Source organism: Podarcis tiliguerta (assembly GCF_965153285.1).
Source record: "Podarcis tiliguerta genome assembly, chromosome: 1".
NCBI classification, from domain to species: domain Eukaryota; kingdom Metazoa; phylum Chordata; class Lepidosauria; order Squamata; family Lacertidae; genus Podarcis; species Podarcis tiliguerta.
This window is the reverse complement of record NC_139534.1, coordinates 35,308,737-35,331,482: the sequence shown is the minus strand read 5'-3', so window position 1 is coordinate 35,331,482 and position 22,746 is coordinate 35,308,737. Positions and strand designations below refer to the sequence as shown.

Here is a 22,746-nt window from a genome sequence, read left to right as displayed (position 1 = left end):
TCTTTTCAAATAGACATATGCTTTATGTCCCTCTTCGACAGTGTTTAGAATGATGTCAACATCCCCAATGTTAACATTTCGTTGTAAGTTTGGAAAGGGAGGAGGTAGCAAAAGAGAGTCCAGTGACATTTTTTATTCCCAACAGTTAGAAACTGAACTCCACAAGTAATACGATCGTGCTTATAGAACATTGTCCACCAGTAAATCTGTGGAGTTTGTTAAAAAATTTTTTTCCCAAATGTCAATGTCTGGCTTTAGCCATCTCCCGACACTCCTAGATCTTGTCTGAAACCATAGACTATGCCTGACAGGAGAAAAGACTATTAATTAGATGGTTGAGTAACACACAAAAAGCTTGTATATCATGTTTCTCCTGCTCAAGGAAAAACATGAACAAAACGCCTTACCACTGATGACTACTAATTTTTGAATATCAAGTTAGGTTGTTTGATAAGCTTCACACAGGGGTGGTCCTGCCTTTAGGGAAAGTGAAATAACCTGCCTCAGTCAGCAGATATTGAAGGACAGCAGTGATAGTGCCCTGACTGTCCCTTCCTAAGTCTCCCATCTATTCCCCTCTGTTGGAGGGCAGGTCTGTGTATGCTACACCCCATTTCTAAACTAGTTCGCTACCTCAGGCAGAGAAGAGGACACTGCCCCAGCACTACAAATGGCTCTTGTTAGACCCATAGCATTATTTTCCATCACAAAAGGAAATAATAATAATAATAATTTATTATTTATACCGAGCCCATCTTTGGGCGGCCTTCAACAAAATACTAAAATACAATAGTCCATCAAACATTCCCTAAACAGGGCTGCCTTCAGTCTGGTAGTTGTTTTTCTCTTTCACATCTGGTGGGAGGGCATTCCACAGGGCGGGTGCCACTACCGAGAAGGCCCTCTGCCTGGTTCCCTATAACTTGGCTTCTTGCGGTGAGGGAACTGCCAGAAGGCCCTCGGAGCTAGACCTCAGTATCAGGGCAGAATGATGGGAGTGGAGACGCTCCTTCAGGTATACTGGACAAAGGCCGTTTAGGACTTTAAAAGGGGCACATTGGTGTGTTTTAATTCTGTATTGCCACCAGGAGGCTTTTCTCATATTTATAGTAGGCTGAGGTTTTTTCTTTTTTGCTGCCCATCCCCATTTCTTTTCAGTGATAAATCTGTGTTTAGTGTGGCCTGTGTGTAGCATTTAATGAACAGCTAACAAAAGCCTAATAATATTAATGACCAACTTTCATTAGCTGTTGTTCAGCAAGTATTCTGGCTGAATGTTACACAAGAATGAGTGATCAGCTAAGTGCACTTGAAATAAATATGAAACAAGGTGTGCAGAAAGCTCAAATTCCCCCCGAGTCAAAAACTGTATTAGCTGTTCGCCGAGGTAGAAAAACAACACACCATGATTATTTGTTGCCTCTTTACAAGCGAAGCTCGCTGAAGAGAGACAGCGGCCACAGAGAATACCAATGCAGTATGTGTCTGACATATTAAAAGTAGACATCCATTCCTTTTTAGATGGGTCAGTTTTAGAACACTATTCTTCATAATAAAGTGGTACGAACGAGGCACTGAAAGAATTGCTTGTTCCTACACTGTTTACATGGTCAAAATACAACAGCAATTTGTTCAGGAGCACCTAGATTTATAGCACTGGTGAAACGAAGATTTGGTCGGTGCCTTGAGGGGTGACCCATATAAGCTTCTATGAGCTTTCTAAAGGAAGACGAGGATAGAACTATATTCAAAGTGGCACTAAGGAGAACATTCTGTTAGTGGACTTCTGCTTGCAAGATGGAACATTCTCACACTCTCCTCCCCTTGTGTGCTGCCTAGTCCCTCTGGAGCAATGAAGAAGGGAGCGGGAATCTTATTGATTCCACAAGGCTGATCCTGATAAGAAACTGGACCATGAAGCCAAAAAGATTCCTCAGCCTTGTGCTGGCACTGATCATTGAGCTAGTGCAACTGTTCCAAGTTGAATACTTTGTACTTTTTCAACTTGGCCATTTGAGCCTCCTCTTATTTTTAGAACTGGAAATCTCAGAGAAAGCTGAATATAGTATAGGCGACACGGCCTAGTCTACAGGGCTAAGAATGGCATTTATAGATGGGAGTTTGTCTTTTGACACATGTCAAGAGGCCCCTTTAACCATGCACAGTCCCACAGCAGAGTTCGAGCAAGAGAGAGGAAAACCACTCTCAGACCTTCTATCACCCGGCGGTGAGATTTCAATCTGGTTCTCTAGTTATCCAGGCAATGCACTTTCTTTAGAGAAGCTGAATTGGAGAGAAATCCAGGCATGCCATTTGTATGCAGGGTTGCTCACACAGAACTATGGCAACTGAGAATGCCCACGTAACGAGTGACTTCTTTTGGGCTGAATTATACTGACAAATTCTTCATATGAACAGTTACAATTGGGTACCTGTAGGAATCTGTTTCCTAGTGTTAACTAGGTCCTTGAGTTAATTGTTGAAGTGGGTCAATTCATGTTATCTAATTGCATCAACCCCGAAGAAACACCACCTGCATTATTTCTTGATGTCTCCCTCCCCCCATGAAACATGCTAGAAACTATTTCCAACTTTGAAAATACGACTACTTAATTTTTCTATTCTACAGCTTTCTACCTTATAAAGGATTTTGTGTGTTTTGCAATGCACGGCTTATTTCTGAGTTTTAAAGAAATCTTCCTTTTTTTGCTCATCATGGCTCTGCATAAACTGCAGAAATGAGTGTATGATAAAGTTTCAATCTTAACAATACAAATGAAATCTGGAAGTATTTCGCTCTTACCACTTTAAGACTTAAATCATACTGATTTTTTTCTGCTTCAAAATTGTCCATGGAGTTGTGTTGAGAATTACAGGGCAGTTATGGGAATACTGGTTGGTCCTAATGAAGCTATTATTTGACTGACCCCAGGAACACCTAGCATGCTTTCTTACACAATATCAAGGTATTGCTTAAAATTAATACAGTTCATTTAACAACTACTTATACGATTCCGAATTGCAGCAATTAGTTTTGGCTGACTCTGCAGAAGACTCTGAAGAATTGCAGAGTAATTAGAATCTACAATGACTGCTTTTGAGGACTTACCTGTCTTGGGCCGGCTGCTCAGCACTGTCTAAAATTACCAGTCTGCTCACTCAAAGTTTATTAACTACAATTTCTCCTCAATTACTTCCAGAGGGCAAAAGGCCTGAAATGAAGATGGCAGGGAAAGACTAGAGACTCTCCCCTTGAATGTGCATCTTTGACCTTTTAGGTGTTTTGAGGGCTGCTTTCCTCGTGACAATAGCGAACAGTCAACAGAATCCTTCATCTTAACACTTATGAGGCCATACCGACTGCATAGATCTTTTTTCATGCTCCCTTGAACTACACAGATGGAAAACACTAGACTACCTGACAACCGTCAGCATGCGATGTAAAACAATAATATGCAAAGGTAGCTTTAAAAAAATGATTTTACACGCAAGAATACGGGTAGATGATATACTACATTAAAAAAACTGTACATCCGTGTTTTTCCTTTTTTTATTTCTATACCACCCTATACCCGAAGGTTCCAATGCTTTCAAATAACCATTTTCAAACTGTTTCCCCCCCCCCCCCAATGATGAGCGAATACGGAAAACAATCACTTTCAGATTTTTTAAAAATGTATTTCTTCCATACCAGTAAGAAAGTGCACTAAGGTGATTCACTTAAGACTGAACATTTAAATTTCTATTATCCCACTAAGATCACTCTATAACATGATAGTGCAGGAGGAAGTGATTTCAAAGCTGCTCTTCCTCCACGATTTGCCTCACAACTATAGTTAAGCTTGGTTAATCCACTATTAGGCCTAAATTTTTAGAGGGGGTTTGAACTAGTTCATGATGGGCCTTGGTATCCCAAACCTGAGCTAGTTTCAGAATACCCCAGTTTCGACCGTCACTATCATCATTATCCCTGGAGATTTATATACTATTTTTCATATTATTTATATATTTTTAGAACAGTCATTTCAATTGTGAATGTTTTAATATGCATTTTAATTGTGTGCAATTGGTTTTATACTTGTAAATGGCTTAGAAGCCATTTTGGCAATTAAGTCGTGTACTAATTAATAAATAATAGCTACTACTCTTCATTTCCAGCCTCTAATTAAAACCTTACAACTCTTCATGTTCACCATCTAATTAAACTTTGCACCAATACTATATTATTAGCAGAAAAGGACCCAAGGTTTAGAGATAAGCCTAAGGCCTGCCAGGAACTTCACAGCTGCGGTGAGATGTGAATCATGGAACTTCCTGGCTGAGCAGCAAAATTATTCTAGGAAAGAGAACACACAAGGATCCTAGTCCACAGCGGAATGAAGAGGAAGTACACAGGTTTAACCACATTTACTCATAATAAGCCAACAAGACCAAAATTGACTTAACTATTTTGTTAATAAACTGCTGATGCAAAGAAAGTATTTAGAATTCCTAAAACATGGTGTCAAATAATGAGATCTTTGGAACTAACCCATAAAACATAGTAGACAAAGTACAAAACCACATGCAGAATTTTCTCAGACGAGATGTTTGTATCTCATTTTGTATTTTTTTAAAAAAGATACATTGTGATGCAGATTTGTGAAATATGAATTCTGCACCTGTGAGGTTTTCCACATTTTCTCCCCCACCCTCTTTTGGAAAACCAGTGAAATTAACTTATTTCCAGTCACTTGAATTCAGCACAAAGATCTTGGCAGCAGGGTGTGTTTATCACCTTAACACAGAGAGCACACTGCTCAGCTGTAGCTCATATTAGGGCGGTCTTGAAGCCATAATGTTTTCCTCTAAGAGACAAGGAGACTGTGCTCATATAGAAGATTTCTAGCATATTTTCTTCCAGTATCATCGCTGCATAAATTATAAATAAAGTGTCAGCACTAATAACGAGCACTTTCACACATTGCTCCTTGGAGCATTTATTTCAGTGCAAAAAATAAATAAATGTGTGTACATATTTCCAATTGTGCCTAAATTCACAGTTGCTAAAACTTCCAATACCCCAGCCTGAAAAAATCCATTCTGAAGTGGCGAGCAGAGAAATAAATGCAAGTTAACATTTTACTTGAGCATTTTCTCCTTAACAAATTGCTTGTGCCCCAAATCGCACTGGGGCACAGTCTCTGCTGCCTCTCACACCAACTTGTTATGTTCCAGCTACTGCTGCCACTGGTGCTGAGTCTTTAAAATTCTGGGAAATCCCTCGTGTCACAGATTTTTTGGGGAAGAGAGGAATCGGCCCTCAACTGAGCTGGTTATGCTGCTTCTCATGCCAGTGTTGTTTCAGAATTGGTGGGCTTCTGCTAGTGATGTCCTGCTGCTTTTCTCAATACGGCGCCACAAAGTAAGGTGGTAGCTTAAGAGACCAGGCTGCCTTTATTCTTACTGAACTCATTCTTCACACAACAGCCGCCCAACAAAATGGGAAGTTTGGACTGATCACTAAGAAAGCTGAGGCCTGGCTTATACCTGCAGCAGGATGAGGCGACAGAAGAATGTATAACATCCGGTACAATTTCTTAATTCACGCCCGTGAAATAAAATTGCTCACAAGTAAGAAGCATATCAGGGAGGCAGGCTTAGTCCACCCCACTACTGTTTTCTATTTGCTGCAAAGTTGTTTTGTTTTTACACAGGAAAGCATTCAAGTGGCAATTTCTTCACCTGTACTCTTAATGTGGTACAATTCATTAAAACATTTTAACACCACCCTTCAATTTAAAATGTCCAGGGGTGAGCCGCTGAACTGGATCCAGGGCTGCCTCTATTAACTCTCTTCCAGGGGTCAAATAAATCTGTAAGTCACTAAGAATCCCCCTCCTCAAGGTTGTGTGAATGGAGGTGAGTGTTTCTCTGTAAAACTGAAACAACCTTCCTTTGGAAGCCTACCTTCCAAAGGTGGTATGACCAGGCGGGTTAGGAAACTTAAAACAAACTTACCTAGTGATGCAACTAGCCAGAAGTGAAATAAAAGGTTCTTAGATTCATTACAAATCAGAAGAACCCAGGCCACCCCTCTCTATCATCCTTTTGGCAAAATGTGATTTTGTAGGCAGGGCAGTGCTATTTCGTATTATGTCCCACAGTGTGCACACCACCCCTTCTAAACTGTTGACACAAAAATGAAATTAAGAAATATTCCAGGCTGATAAGAAAAAACTCATTCTGCTATATCATTCTACTACTTGCGCAAACCAGACTTTACACAATGGGAGCACAGGGCCACATATAGCACCTTTAGCCACTGTAAACAGAGGGGGGGGGGGGGGACAAAAATTACAGCCGGCATTCAACTAACCTCAAATGTGCAGAAGGGGTTCCACTTGCAGTGTGACTTTCCTCTCCTCTGGCTCCCCTGCATGCACCTCTAATGCCTTCTCCAAGTTGGCTCTGGAGGGTTGAGGGAACTTCTAGAACACAGGGGAGACTTCCTGCTGCTCATCAGGCAATGGCTTTTCCCACCTGTCTTGCCCCACCCTCCAGCCCTAGAAGTCTTTCCCAGACCATGATTTTGAGAACAGCAGCAGCTGGGAAGAGTTCAGGAACAGACAGATTCTAAGTTGTGTGCCCTTGTTTCTCAATTTGATCCTTTAATTTGGTTTGTGGTATTTTATGCATTGTGATTTGCCATTGTTTTTCTTGATTATAGTTTAGTGATTCTTTATTATAATGGTAAGTGTAAACCATTTAATTATCATTTGCTGGTATTTAACTTGACTGTTTACTATTAAATTCTGGTGGATTCTTGAATATTGCTGTCTGATGGAAGTTGTTTATTTTAAAGTTACAGGGACTTCTTTGTATTGTATCAGATTGTTATTACATGCGTTATCTTTGCTGTCTGTTTTGTTGTTTCTTCAGCTTGTAAACCCCCTCGTGTATAGTAATATAGAAAGAGGCAGTGTAACAAATTAAAAATGAAGTAAAATATTTAGTGGGTGAGCAGATGGGAGGAAAGCCAGGCTGGGCAAGTAGAAGTCATTGTGCAAGTGGAAGTCATTCTGCACATGCAAGCAGTTAGCTGAGGACTGTCCTACAATAGAACCACTGTAACTGTGGATTTTGATGAAAGCCACCTGGAAAACAATTTCTTTAATCAGCAGCGTTGGCACAACAGTAGGTATCCAGAGAAAGAATACTAACCAGAGAAACTTATGATGATAGGCGATGTTTTAACAGGATCTGATGACTTGGCCTATAGTTCATTCACATTTTTGTATTGCATGTATTCAAGGAAATAAAACAGCCTACTGCAATGTCTCAGCCAATATTCACAGAAACAAAATTGACAAGAATTCAACCCATACTTGCATTCAAACCAGATCCATGAAAATATGACACTGATTTCTTTTCTTGATCTTTTGGCAGTAATGAGATCTAGAAAGGGTCTTCAGTGCAGAAACAGTTTTGATTTACACTGATTTAATTCCTTTGACTACCATTCTTTAATTCATATTGTTGTGGCTAGCTTAGAGAGGAGGCCTGTTAGAAAGTCAGGCACACTTAGGCGTACTAGCTTCAAGCAAATCCAATCACAACTTTTAAAAACCGAGTTGGGATATATTTTGGAATATTGGGTTGCATCCAGACCTGGCATTCCATGAATGGAAGAGATCTTTCTGTTCATGGAACTGAGTGAGATCCAGGAGGATCCACAAACAGGATGAGATGTGAGCAGAGGCTTTCTTTCTATGATTTCTCCTTCCCTCTGCTCTCCCAAATGGGCACTTTGCATGCTGTTCTGGAAGGTCCCCAAACCTCCTGCAGCAAATTTTCAAAGCATGGCGGATTCAGACAAGGCAGGGAAATTGGAAAAAAATCACCTCTTCCCTCAGAGGAATATCCAGGTTGCATGAGGTACAAGCCATTATGCTTTCTGAAAATCATGAAGTAGGCCACAAAATCTCCTGCTTGAAGTATATTCCAAATAAAACATGAAAAACAGAAATAAGACAATACTGGTTCTTGCATAAAAGAATGACTGATATTATTTTCCTTTAATGGGATCTAACCGAACAAGTGGACTATCCCTGCCTCAAAAATGTTTCTTTTCAAAAATATAAAAAATGAAGATGTGAAATGAACATTGTTCATTTTCCAATCAATTTGCAACCTATGTCAAACAGACATTTATAAAATATATTGCAAGTAAATTAAAACTGACTTCACCAGAATGAAAATGGGAAATGTTACAAAAGTGCTGAGGATTTGTGTTCCAGTGTAAGATTACTGTGGATGTTTCACTTTATTGAAAGTTTGGAAAAGTAATACTTTAGAATATCATACGCTATATATACACACATCTCTCAAGTAAAATGTTGGATTACCTTATAAATCGTGTATAGAGACTACATATCCGATGAAGACTAAAATAAATAACAGATCTTTTACTCTCTAGAAATTAGTGTAATTTATCGCTTGATATGTCCCAACAGTGTTTATTGGCCAATTCTTAAGCCTAAAGATGCGGTTAATTGCCACTCAGTTTCTTCATGATAGGGCTGTCAGGTGAAGCATTAGTGAAAATACTTCCGACTACCACGTGTGTTCCCCAGAGATTATGACGAATAACTTTACAGCAGCCAAGGTCCTCCACATAAAATCCTAAATGGCGGTAGCGTTCATCAGTTTCAAAAAGGGTGTTGTTTGTATACGGGCCAAAAAACTGCAAAGAAAGCACAACAAAACACGGTGTACGTTTATAGTAAGATTCCTGAATATATTTCAACATAATAGATCAAAGTAGTTTTAAGTCTAACCTTAAATGCATTTAAATGTCATGGCAGAAAATGTACAACTGCTGGTTTTGCATTGACATTTCTATAGAGGGATAACTATACTGATTATTATATCCCATGGCAACTAGAAATTCTGGAGCCCACAGATCCAGCCCTCAAAGTGACACTGTTACCAGGAAAGTGCACTTCTAATTCCTTGGATTTTATGAATCAATAGCCTGGTCCCTGTGGCGCAATGGTTTAGTGTTGTCTAGCTGCTAACCGGAAGGTTGATGGTTCAAGCCCACACAGGAACAGCTGTGAGCAGGATTCCCTTCCAATATTTATATGATTCTATATACTGCAATAGCAGATTCTAGCAGTGCCCATGCAAAGACAGTAAAGATTCACCAACGAAAGTTGGGTAAAAAACTATGTACACATTTAGTAGGAGAATATAACAGTCTTAAAGGTAGAGGTAAAGGGACCCCTGACAGTTAAGTCCAGTTGCGAATGACTCTGGGGTTGCGGCGCTCATCTTGCTTTACAGGCCAGGGAGCTGGTGTTTGTCCACTCTGCAGACAGTTTTTCTGGGTCATGTGGCCAGCATGACTAAGACGCTTCTGGCACAATGGAACACCGAAACCAGAGCAGCGCATGGAAACACTGTTTACCTTCCCACCGGAGCGGTACCTATTTATCTACTTGCACTTTTTGTCTTGCTTTTGAACTGCTAGGTTGGCAGGAGCTGGGAGCGAGCAATGGGAGCTCAACCCATCATGGGGATTCGAACTGCTGACCTTTTGATCAGCAAGCCCAAGGCTCAGTGGTTTAGACCGCAGCGCCACCTGCATCCCTATAACAGGTCTTGGTGCTTTGCTATTCCATACCGACTAGCTTTTCAAATAATTTGGATCTGGGACATTTCTAAGGGCCCTGATGTGGGACAAATTTTTTTTAACAATCAGAAATAATACTGATATGTTTGTGCATGAAAGAATTGTCAAAGGAATGTCTCAAATACCTACAATCCATGACACACCACTATCCTGGTCTGAAAGAACTAGGTTCTTTTTTAATAGTGTAAAAGGGGGGGGGGGGGAGGTGAGAGACAGAGTGGTGTAGTGATTCCAGTGCTAAACTAGGACTAGTGTGACCCGGGTTCAAATTGCCACTCAGCCGTGAAGCTCACTGGGTGACCATGAGCCTATAATTCTCTCAGCCTATCCTAAGATTGTTGTAAGAATAAACTCGGGGCTGGGGAGAACTATGTGAACTGCTTTGAGCTCCTTGGAGGAGAAAATAGATGTAATAACTAAAACAAATAAAAACAGTCTTGCGTTCTTTTGTTTAACTGCCACTTAAGGTGCCAGCTATGACAACGGTTTCTATGATATAGCCGAGAATTGAGAAAGACTGTCACGGACATTCTAGGAACGATTTTAGATAGCCTTTAAAATGGTTTCAAGTGGAACGAGCAGAAACTCAAGTAGGAATCGTCATATTCCCTTTTCCCCCCTTGTCTGAGACACACGGTGCTCAGCCTCCCTCTTCTTGCTGTGCTTTGGTAGAAATACTTACTGCCAATCCTGAAGTTGGATCAATGAAATCTGCCCAATAGCCTTCGGCACACAAAGCATAGCAAATTTCCTTGGCACCACTGATAAACTAAGAAGAGAGGAAATAAAAGACGCTAAGCACACTTTTAAGGCTAATGTATATTCCATTTCCCCAGCAAACAAATGTGAAATTGAACACAGTACTGTTATTCAACTCTGTCAACCGAGACTAAGAGGATTAAAATTAATAACCTATATTGAGATACGATGGTCACATGGAACCTAGAAGAAATTCTTTGTGATGGTCAGTGAAGCATTAATAGTTCTGCACAGGCAGGAAAATATAACTGATTGCTCGGGTTGGTTGCAGTGTTGCCATACCTGCAAATACAAAAAAATCCAACAAATCCATACCTCACCTATTGCCCACTTTTATGCATGCTCCTTTTGCCTTAGGTTTGTTTCCTTGTCTCAACTTCCTGTATCTTGATCAGTAAAGCACTTTTTGCAGTTCTCTAATCCACAATGGCAACTCTGCCCAAAACCTATGCCAAGAAAATTATCGTCCAAACACAAAGCACAGATGCTCAAAACTCCTGCTAACCTCTAAATACATGGTGCTAATTTAGAAAGAAACAGAATCTAAAAAGGAGCTACACGAGAGTGTGGGATGAAACTGTGCACACAGATGGAACGCTCTTTTATTTTTGCCAGAATAGACTCTATTGTCAAAGAAAGTGACACTTCTTAATTTAAAAATTCAGGAGAAGCGTGCCCCTTCAACAAAAGGAATTGCGGAGGTTCTCACCAAAAGCACTCAAATATCCTTTGCACTATGGCAAAAGATACTACATTTAACATATCCAATGGAAAAGCTAACTGTGGTTTGGTAGGCTGCCCCTGTATGGGAAACATCACTTGAAACTGATTTTGCTAGTTTGCATTCCATTTGTTCAACACTTTGACACCTAAAACTATATAGTGAAGAAGCCAGGCGAACCTCCCCGGGGAGAGCATTCCACAAATGGGGAGCCACTACAGAAAAGGCCTGTTCTCAGGTTGCCACCCTCCGGACCTCTCGAGGCACACAATGTTGTACAGCTGCATCCCCTCATTTATTTGAAATTGATAAATACACACATTTCTTTCTCAAAGCATTTAAGCCAGATATCTGGACCCTTTATCATAACGGCTTACTCAGATTCTGAATAATCTTTAAACAGAACAAATTTACATTCAGTGTGGACCTATTTTTCCAATTTGTCAAAGGTCTACGTATCTGTTCATTTCAATTTCAGATTAAGCCAACGGAACCCCAGTAAACAGTCTAAGCATGTTTATGCACTGGACTCTTTTGATCCTGGTGAATGACAATCTCACAGTAGCCACTCACCAAACAGATGTTAATTAAGACAACTTGAGTCTTCAATACAATAACACCTTCATTTGCCTGCCACTAACTCTCATTACTTTACTCCAAGTCTCTCATGTTAAGTTAAGTTCTCCTGAGATTGTCTACAATGCAAACAAACAGTCCATTCTATTGTGAATTTGCTGTTAGTAACCTTTAGGCCAGAAGGTTACGTCTACCATCCCAGCACCCTTGTGTTCAATATATTGGAATTGACAGGAAGGTGGACAAGGAAGGAGGAGGACAATTAAAATATAATTAGACCAGATTACAATGCCAAGGCCCAACAGACCATGACTAACACAGAGACACTGACACGCTAAAATGAGAGCTTTATTCTGTGTGCAGCTTTCATGGTGATGACTGAACACTGCACTCTCCTTCCTAACCCCTTGAAAACCTTTAGAACCCATATAAACGCTTATTTGCCATTGTGAAACTTTCTCAAATGGAGTTAAAGGAACTGCAGTGTGGCTGGTGTTAACTAGAAACTGGTCTCAGATATATTAGCCAAAAAATCAAGCTGAAATAAAAGAAGCTGGCATTTTTAGGTTATTTTTTAAAGCACTATTAAAGTACAGAACATTTTCAGAGAATAACATATGGGAAAAAATTCAGCAGCAGCAAAACACTGACATTTGTAGGGATACAACTATTGATTCCAAAGCCAAGCAAAAACGTACATTTAAGAAAGGATGACCCCTAGTGGCAATTCTGCATATAATCACTTGGGCAAACAAAAGTGTCTGATTTATTTACTGCAATTATTAACAGATGTGGTATAAAAGGTTCAACTTAGTAAACTAAATGTAAAACATTACAGCATGTAGCTAGTGAGTATGCATAAAATATATTTAAAGTTACTATTTTTTAAAGTCAGGTAGACCGTGTTGGTCTGACGCAGTCGAAATAAATTAAAAAATTAAAAAATTGTTCAGTAGCACCTTAGAGACCAAATAAGTTTGTTCTGGGTAGAAGATTCCGTGTGCATGCACACTTCTTCAGATACACAGATACACTTCAGATATGTATATCTGAAGAAGTGTGAGTGCACATGAAAGCTTATACCCAGAACAAACTTAGTTGGTCTCCTTGCGACAGGGTGAGCTCCTGTTGCTCGGTCCCTGCTCCTGCCAACTTAGCAGTTCGAAAGCACGTCAAGTGCAAGTAGATATGTAAATAGGTACCACTCCAGCGGGAAGGTAAACGGCGTTTCCGTGTGCTGCTCTGGTTTGCCAGAAGCAGCTTAGTCATGCTGGTCATATGATCCGGAAAAACTGTCTGCGAACAAATGCTGGCTCCCTTGGCCTATAGAGCGAGATGAGCACGCAACCCCAGAGTCGTCCACGACTGGACCTAACGGTCAGGGGTACCTTTACCTTTACTAAGGTGCTACTGGACAATTTTTTTATTTATTTTTTAAAGGAAAAATCAAGATGGGCATTAAATGTTAAGGACCAAGCATTAGTCGTGTATATCCAAATTCTTTCTAAGGGAGCTTCATTAACACTGGGTCACAAAATATTGGGTCACAACCGATAATGGTCACCCACTCTTAGGGCAGACTCCACATTCCTAAAGCATGATATCAAGCATTGAATCCAATACAACACACAAACGCACATGGTCTTGCCTCCAATGAGAACAGTATCATAATTTACTGCCGAAAGCTTATGAGACTTACATTTTCTATCAGATTTTCTCGCTCATTTTCCACCTCTTCACTCCATGCAGTCATATCATTTATTGTCTTCTGTGTTACTGTTAGGACTGTGAGGTTATTGGAAGTTCCTTCTGGAAACATTGACTCAAAATCTACGAAGGAAGGAAGAAGTCAATGAAACTTAACTGCACAATCTTAGCCAGGCCTACCCGAGAGCAAGTGAATTCAGGTAAACAGGATTAGGACTGCAGCCTTAGGTGATTGTTACAGTTCTTTTGCTCCACCAGCAGTGGTGCCATGGAGGAATCGAGCTGCTCACCTGAGCTCCACCTGGCTGATTCACTGCAGCAAACCAGGACAGAAAGAGGGAGGGACAATGTAGCATGGTGTCAATGTGCCAGGAAAGAGTGCCAGATCGCACCGTGCCAATCTCACCCTTCCCTCTTTCCATTCTGGTATGCTGCAGTGACTCAGTCAAGAAGATGAGAAGCACAGCCCCACCTCTCCGTCACCGGCTACCCTCCATCAACCCCATTTGTAAGTATGGGGAATTGCCACAGTGCTCTTCAACAGCTTGCACACACAATGGAGACGCATTTACTACAGAAAGGATGACTGTCAGGTTCCCAGGCTAAAGGTTTTGCTCATCTGGAAAAGCCCACTGTTGCTTGCTTTTTTTTTTTTTTAGAATAAAGACAAAAAGAGGGTTAATTTATGCAACCGAAAAGAAAACACTGTGACGCTCCAGAAAAAAAAAGAAGGGGAAAAAAGGGTCAAGGTATAAAGTCTACTGAGATAATGAAAATTTTGAAAAGGAGGATGAGGGCAGCAGCACCCCTACCTTTGCGCAACAGCTCTGGACAGGCTTGTATTGCACATTCTACCTTAGTGGTTTCAAAGTAGGCCTTGGCATTACTAACTTCTTGTTTATGAGGAGGATTACTGTTCTGAAAACAAAAACAACAACAGGTAATTGTTCAGAGCTACGTACAACAGTAACGGCAGCAGTGTTATTTGATATTTAACTTTGCCCCAGCTCTTATTCTTAAAATTAGCAAAAAGTTGTACCCTCTACGACTGGGCGATACCTGGTTTTCAACACTGTGCTATATCACCAGCTAAACACAGACAGATATACCGATACATCACAATGTCTGAAATAAGGATGAAGCTATGCAGAAGAGGCATTGGCTGGCTTCACGGTTTCCCCCACATTGTGCTTTTTAGCATAGCACACGATCACACACCATGATTCGCAATATAATGCCAAGTCAAAAATTATGAAGCCAATATCACGATACAGATTTCAAGCCAGTTTTGGGCCAAATATCACCCAGTTCTAGTATCCTCAAGCTTCTGCACAGCTGAAGTACAATTCTATTCCAGACAATTCTATTCCAGGGCACCACTCAAAAAATACTATGATAGCCCACCTGTAACACAGGGGTGGGTGCTCATTTCAAAATCAGGAGAGAAAGACCATGTGCCTGCTTCTTTGCTAGGCAGGCCAGTTACTTTGGAGCTATGTTTTCCACCTGAGTTCTTACCTGGAACTCGTTGACGTACTGAGCCATCACAAATTCATGCCTTTCGCTTGCCAGGGGCTCCACTAAGATGTCAGGCAGTTTTTTGTGCGCTTGTGTTGCCTTCTGAATCCCTGCACCGTTCAGGTGACAGTCAAAGCCTATGTTCCCCGGGAGCTGAAATCGTTGGTCTTGCGGACCAAAGGGTCCCATCGCCTCATCGGGCCACACAGTTCTTGGACCTGCCAAAAGTTAAGAGTTAAGTCGTTTAAACACACACATACAATTGCACTGTGTTATAAAACACAAACGTTTTTTGCACGCCGCTCAGTAAGCTAGTAACTTAAGTTCAAGCAGAAAACGGGAAAACTAAGTTCCATTGAACTTCATGATACTTAATTCCAAGTATGTTATGGCCAGAGGAACCATAAGATACAGATGATTTGAAAGACATATTGTGTGTGGTATCCAACTAACACACCCTCTGAAAGGCAAGAATTTCCACTTGTGCAACAGAACTCCCCACAGCTCCCCCCCAAACCTGTTCTAGAGCTCTGGAGCAGATGTGGGGAGGGTGTGGAGTGCACACAGGGGAGGAGGGGAGAAAGTCCACTGGACAAGCAAAAAGCCTTGTGCTGATGAGACGCGTTAGATGGATACAGCTATATGATTTCCCCCACAATACAGCTAATTTTAGATGTAAACACAGGTGAAACAAATTCTTGGAATGTTTCTTACATATGTCTGGGGGTGCAGCAGCAACAGAAGGCTCGTCTGAGCCAGAAGACCCTGCTGTGGAAAAGGCCTTGGGAGTTACAACCCTTCTAACCAAAGAATAAAATCCCGGAAGGTACGTCACCAGTCTAGCTCTGTTACAAAGTACCTAAAGGGGACACAAAGAGAACTGAATGTAGCATATATTGCACATCAAAACAACAAGTCAGTATGCAGAGACGCATTCCGTAGGGGTGGAGGAATCTTATTAGCTGAATTTTGCATCCCGACCTTCTATATTACCAATGTACTACGCTTTCTTTGGGTGTGGCTAAAAAATTTAAAGTTTAGTATGAAAAATTCCGCGTGCTGGAATTTTTGCACACCGTTTGCCATAGGGATAAAATGCTGCATTAAGTAAATGGCACTTTTTATCTAGCAAAAGAAAAAAGAAAAGCGCCACAATACATACATGGAATGTGTTCAAACATCTGATAAGCAAAGCGTATTAAAAGAAAAAACACACGTGAGTAGGTTCTTTCTTCCAGCAAGGGTAGTTAAGAAGAGCAGACAAGTTAGTTCTTCTGGTTTATCAGGAGATGGTACATTTCCCACTGCAAAGCTGGCAAGCCACTTAGGGTAAGGCAACCATACTACTTGGCCATTCTGTATGCATTTAGTCCCAGACCCATGCAACTGTAGTGAGCTCACACCTAAGCTCAAAACTCTCATGACAACAAAACCAGGGGAAATCTTACAACACACGAACCGCAGGGAAAATGGCTTCAATTTCTCTTCCTGAATCTGAAAACAGCCCGAATCAACAGGGCTCAGATGTGCGATATCATCTTGGTGTAGTTTTATTCTGAAGCTTAGCGACAACAAATGCCAACATTATTAACTACTGCACCACTGATTAATTTGGCTGACACCGTGCTCAAGTGCTTGTCTTGCAATCCCAACCTCCCAGGTCTAACCTTTTGAAAAGTATTGCAAGATTATTAAGAGCTCACATTCCTCTTCAGCGGAATATATATATATATATATATATTTACAGTTCCACCATTCCGTTTAGAAATGCATCTGCAGCCAATGTGGGTTGGCATTTGTTTTGTTTTTTTAAATAAAAAGCCTGGCTAGATATTGCATCAAAATCCAGAACGCTTTAGAAAGGAATCTAAAAGGTAAGGTGCTAAACAGGGAATGAAAACTCAATGATTTCTAAATTTGAAAGGTTGTTTTTTACAGGTTAGCTTCAAAAATGGTTATTTTTTTAATTTGAAGGTACACAATCTTTACACTAAGTTTTACAATTCTTATGATACATGCATCCTTTCCTAAAATAATGTAATAAATATAGCAGTTTTATGTTACCTATGGCGTACTGCCCACAGCAACGTATGTTTCTGTGACCCACTGGCCCCAGTGACCCAGTACTAGACTGCTACAATACCTAATCCCACATCCTAGCAAAAAGCAACCCTCTTCTTTGCACCGGATGCAACGCGCACAGTGCTAATGTAAGGACAATAGTTGCAGCTATGGTTGCGTAGACACAACATGAAGTAATGCAATCTGAAATCACACTATGCATATGTTTTTTCAACACTGAGCCTTTCTCGGTTTTCGGCTCATTCGCAGCTCTTTGCACTGCATTAGTGGCCACTGTCAAGAATCCCATGTTCTGAAAGCAGTTGGTCCAGTGGCAGCACAGAAAAAGGGGCAAGTAAGAAAAGGATCATATCTAGACAAACCAAATCAAAAGAAGGAAGGCAATGGGAAGGCAGTAACAGAAAAGGGCAAAACAATCTCAAGGATGCACAAATATGATGATTTGTATTGGCCCAATGTGTTTCAAAGGATATTTCTTCTGCAGGGACGCTGCATATCACTAGTATACTGCCAAAGCTTCATGTGGCTGTTATGGGAGTTGTTTCGTTCTGGTATACTTACGTTTCTCTTTTAAATGTGTTGTAAGTTTTCTGAACACCTTTGGGTAACAGGCAACAACAACAACAAGCACACCATTCTGTTCTCTAGTGTTATGGAGCACACTAAAGAACACAGAGGTGTGCATTTTAAGTGTCCTTAAGAAGTATATTTGGAAAGATGTTTAGCCAATAAAACATTTCAGTTTTGTGCATGGTAGAGATTCTATCTCACCCTATTTCCACAAATCTGAAGCCCTTAAGGAAGGTCCATTCATGGTTTTTATAGGCATGTCAGTTTATATGATGAAAAACAGTAATTCCAATTCAAACTTGAATGGTGCAACATTTCATACAGTTGTAAATGTTCAGGCTTAAATGTGTTATTGCACCAAGCCTAAGTTTTGAACCCAGAATATGAGCTTTCAAAAATGCATTAATGCTGTTATTATTATTATTATTCAAAATGCATATGCTCTGCCTGTCTCATTATATCGGTAAGCTATCTGAGCCAACAGAAGTGTACAATAAGGAAATCTGTATAACTGATTTAAGATCACACTGGCTACACTCCTGCATATGTTCCTTTTCCTTTTTGTTCCATGTATTTTAGACTGTAGGCCTGCAGGAACCGTCTTATCTTTTAATCCCTGAACAACCTGTAGAAAACTGTAGGCGTTTCATACGTGATAAATAAATTGTTGTTAAATCTAACAGAAATAAATCAAATGTAACCAACTTAATTCTTAGTCCACAAGCCTACATACACTTTGGGAATGAATCTTGTTGAACTCGGTAGGACTGACTTCCGAGTACACCCACAAAGGATTGGGTTGCACTAGTTTCTACAATTAAAGCCTTTATAATTTATAGGTTGATGCCTAAGAACTGTGGGGAGTGTTCCTCAAGAGGAACAGGATTTGCCTCCCCAGGCACCTTCCAAAGCAGCAGCAGATGCTGGGCTGAAGGGAGAAACTGGTGAAAATACCTTCCATCCACACAAGAAGCCCATAGGATCCAATCCCACATCTTTACAGGCCCACACCCTCCAAATTCTTGTGTGTACCAAATCCAATGTTTTAGGTATTTATAGGACAGTGGAATTCAGTTTGCCAGTGAATAATCCAGTGTTCTAGGTATTTCAGTAGTGATGCAAATTACTTCCTAAAGCATTCCATATTATGAAGCTGCACATCTTTTTTTTTAAACCTATCTAGTTCAGCTCAGTAGTGCATCATGATTTACATCATACTAAGTGTTTCCATTTTTGACTTCACAAGTTTATACATCAAGAAACTTCATAAAGCACTATTCATATGTCATGTCACATAAGCTAAGGAACAAGAATAGAAACAGGAACACATTTAGAGACATTTGTATGGCATTCTTAACAAACACTGAAAACAGCAATATTACTTACAGTGGCCATTTGCATGGGTATCTTCGTCTAAAGATTTTTCCTAAAACAGAGACATACACACCAGAGTGGCTGGTTATACAACACGTTGGGCCTGAGCTGCAACTTGTTAAGGATCCATGCCCAAACACTTCCGAGAACTGCCTGAACCAGCTGTTAGAACCTGTGCAAAACAAACCAGAACTATGTTTTTTTTCCACTTTGCCACAAAACTACAAAGGGATGCAGATATTATTTTGCTTCAGCAGGAGGGGAAAGTGTATGTCAATAGCTTATAAATAGTTGCATGACTACAGTTTACATTCAGTTAAACATCTCAATCTCTAGCCTTTCCATTGTGCAGAGAATTTTTTTAATGCTAATGCAAACCTTAAAAAAAGCAGGCTCAGAAAGTAAAGAAACCTGTTTGTAAAATTTACACCCTGTTCAGTTGGAGATCTGTCTTTGTCACCTCCAGAGCACTAGTTAAAGGACTGTCCATGTGAATTTTAAATTCTTTTAAAATTTCAACACTAAAGTTGAAACACAAAAAGGAACTTGTGATTCTGAGATGCTAACGCATACTACTTTTGAATAATTTCCTTGAAACTCTTGACAGATGGGAACTTATTTCTCTTTCACGCTTCCTTTTTAACACTGGCACACATTGCAGGCAATTCACAAGCCGCAGATGCCTGAAAAACTCTTTTAGGTTGTTAAGAGATCTGACCATTCTGGTGCCCATGAAAACAATTTTGAAGAGGACTAGGACAGCTTCATGATGACAAATGGGAAGAGACAAGAAACCAGAAACCTCCTTGCCCAATAACCCATTTTCTCCCCACCTCACTGCCAGGTAAAATTACCATTGCTGGCTTCACTCCCTTTAACCACCCCAGAATCAGGTTTCTTTCCAATCTCCTATACAGTACATACACAGAAAAATGCTGTTTTCTGCCTCATGCTTAGCCAGTGCACACCTTGGGCTGAAGTGATGCGTTAGGGGCTTTCTTTTTTATTTTATTTAGATGATGATCGCCCCAGACCCTCCAAGTGACCCTATTTTCCAGGGACAGTCCTGAATTTACAGAAGCTGTCCCAGTTTCTGACTTGATCCCGGAATGTCCTGCTTTTCCTTAGGATGTCCCTATTTTCATCAGAGAAACGTTGGAGGGTATGGAGTTAAGTGACACCCCCCCAGCCAAAGAGATAAGTACCTATACAACATTTAGAAGACATCTGAAGGCACCCTGTATAGGGAAGTGGTGGCTTTTTGTTTTTTTTTAATGTTTAACGTTAACCAGGCCTTTGGTTGATCCGATTTACATCCTATGCCCTTTAAAAATGTGTTGGGGTTTTATTTTGTGGAGGGGGGGTGTTACTGGGTTGTTTTAATTTTTATTAGGTATTTTGTGGTTTTATAGCTTGACTTTATTCTGTGAACTGCCCTGAGACCCCAGGGTATAGAGCAGTATATAAATTCAATAAATAATAATAATTTTGTTGTTATGTATGTTGGAAGCCGCCCTGGGTGGCTGGGGCAATCCAGTCTGAAGGGTGGAGTATATAAATAAGTTTTTAAAATTATTAGTTGAATTTATATACCACCCTATACCTGGAGGTCTCAGGACAGTTCACAGAATAATAATGATAGAAATTATGATGATGATGATGATGATGATGATGGAGAAGGACAACCCTATTTTTATCGGAGAAACACTGGAAGAGACGCAACTCTTTCTAACAACAAAAGCAACAAGGGACCTTGGACTTGCAGTAGCTGCTGCGCAAATACGGGAGGCTCCCCGGTCCTGCCACTGGGCGGCTGTTCACTGCTGGCCAGCGAGGATCCCACCTGCATCAGTGCTGGGTTTACGTACTGTATAAGCTAAACAAGCTATAGCTTAGGGCCCCACTCTCTTTGGGGCCCAAATTTTTTTTAAAGGAAAAAAACCTGGATGTACATTTCCAAAACATAAGAGCTCCCGTTGCTCAGTCCCTGCTCCTGTGAACCTAGCAGTTCGAAAGCACCTCAAAGTGCAAGTAGATAAATAGGTAACGCTCCGGCGGGAAGGTAAACGGTGTTTCCAGGCGCTGCTCTGGCTCGCCAGAAGCAGCTTAGTCATGCTGGCCACATGATCCGGAAGCTTTCTGTGGACAAACGCCAGCTCCCTTGGCCAGTAAAGTGAGACGAGCGCCGCAACCCCAGAGTCATCCGCGACTGGACCTAACGGTCAGGGGTCCCTTTACCTTTTTTTAAGATAAAAAACAAATACAGTGGTACCTCTGATTATATACTTAATTCGTTCCAGAGGTCTGTTGTTAACCTGAAACTGTTCTTAACCTGAAGCACCCTTTAGCTAATGAGGCCTCCCACTGCCACCGTGCCACCGGAGCATGATTTCTGTTCTCATCCTGAAGCAAAGTTCTTAACCCAAGGTACTATTTCTGGGTTAGCGGAGTCTTCTAACCTGAAGCGTATGCAACCCGAGATAAAGGTAAAGGTACCCCTGCCTGTACGGGCCACTCTTGACAGACTCTAGGGTTGTGCGCTCATCTCACTCTATAGGCCAGGAGCCAGCGCTGTCCGCAGACACTTCTGGGTCACGTGGCCAGCGTGACAAGCTGCATCTGGCGAGCCAGTGCAGCACACGGAACGCCGTTTACCTTCCTGCTGGTAAGCGATCCCTATTTATTTACTTGCACCCGGGGGTGCTTTCGAACTGCTAGGTTGACAGGCGCTGGGACCGAACGACGGGAGGGCACCCCGCCGCTGGGATTCGAACCGCCGACCATGCGATCGGCAAGTCCTAGGCGCTGATGTTTTACCCACAGCGCCACCCGCGTCCCGCAACCCGTGGTACCACTGTAAAATAAAACCTACATACAGCAAGTCTTTTGTTTTGTGTATGGACCATAAATTACCATATAGCATATATTCAACACAAAAAACAGCGACAAATTGTTGTTGACAAATTATAGCCGGACATATCAAGGGCCCCATTACCTTCAGTAGCTTAGGGCCCCATCAAACCTAAATCCGGCCCTACCCCTGCTCCCCAACCCCCGTCTGGGGTCCAAGGGCGACGGGATGGTTTTAGACTGGGAACTGAAGCGGCTAGTCCGCATTGAGGAGCTGTGTGCGTAGGGACAGCGCTGATCTGAAGGTGGGGGCGGTGGCGGGAAGCGAAGGTGGGAGCGGGGCCTGAGGACGCCTCTGGCCCAAAGTTTAAGCGGGGGGGGGTGTCGGGAAGTTCCATTTGGCGGGGGGGGGGAGCTGGAGGGAGGGAGACGCCGCTGACCGGGCTCGTTACCTCTTTTTCTTTTCACGTTCTGTTTGTTCCTGTAAAATGGCAACCCCCGGGCCAAAGCAATCGATCCTCGCCTCCGTCGCTTCCAAAGGGTGGTGGGAGGAGGCGGGGTAAAAAAGAGGGAAAATGTGTCGGCGGGGAGAGAAAACGAGACGCTCGACGCGCGACTCCTCCCCCTTTTTTCTCCTGCTTAGCCGGCTTGCGGGCAGGCCGAAGCAATCGAGCCGACGTCTCTAATGACGGAGCAGCCGGCTGACGGGGGGGGGGGGGAGGGAGAGAGAGAGAGAGAGATTGTCGAATCCTCGAAAGGGCTTGCCTAGTCGAGTGCTTACGCGTCGATGCGGAGAGTGGGCGGAGTCAGCAGAGAGGCTTTGCCCGCGCGGGTTGGTCGGTGCAGTTTTGTTTAAGGCGCGCGGGGTGCAAAGGAGGCGCAACCCGAGTGGAGTAGCTGGGTAGCCTCGCGA

General features: G+C 41.7%; 1 protein-coding gene across 2 annotated transcripts; it reads right to left on the bottom strand.

Moving 5' to 3' along the window:
- Positions 1-4,951: 4,951 nt before the first annotated feature.
- MMADHC (metabolism of cobalamin associated D) lies at positions 4,952-22,573 on the bottom strand. 2 transcript variants are annotated; one of them, XM_083413463.1, is made up of 8 exons: positions 22,286-22,573; positions 18,996-19,155; positions 15,672-15,816; positions 14,958-15,175; positions 14,252-14,357; positions 13,432-13,562; positions 10,359-10,445; positions 4,952-8,725 (listed from the first exon to the last, which is right to left on the bottom strand). In XM_083413463.1, the coding sequence occupies exons 2-8, from the start codon at positions 19,008-19,010 to the stop codon at positions 8,531-8,533; spliced, it is 897 nt and encodes a 298-aa protein (XP_083269589.1). In that variant the 5' UTR covers positions 19,011-19,155; positions 22,286-22,573; the 3' UTR covers positions 4,952-8,530. The 2 variants fall into 2 exon arrangements, with proteins under 2 accessions (XP_083269589.1, XP_083269590.1); XM_083413464.1 differs by having other exon boundaries at positions 21,979-22,299.
- Positions 22,574-22,746: the final 173 nt, after the last annotated feature.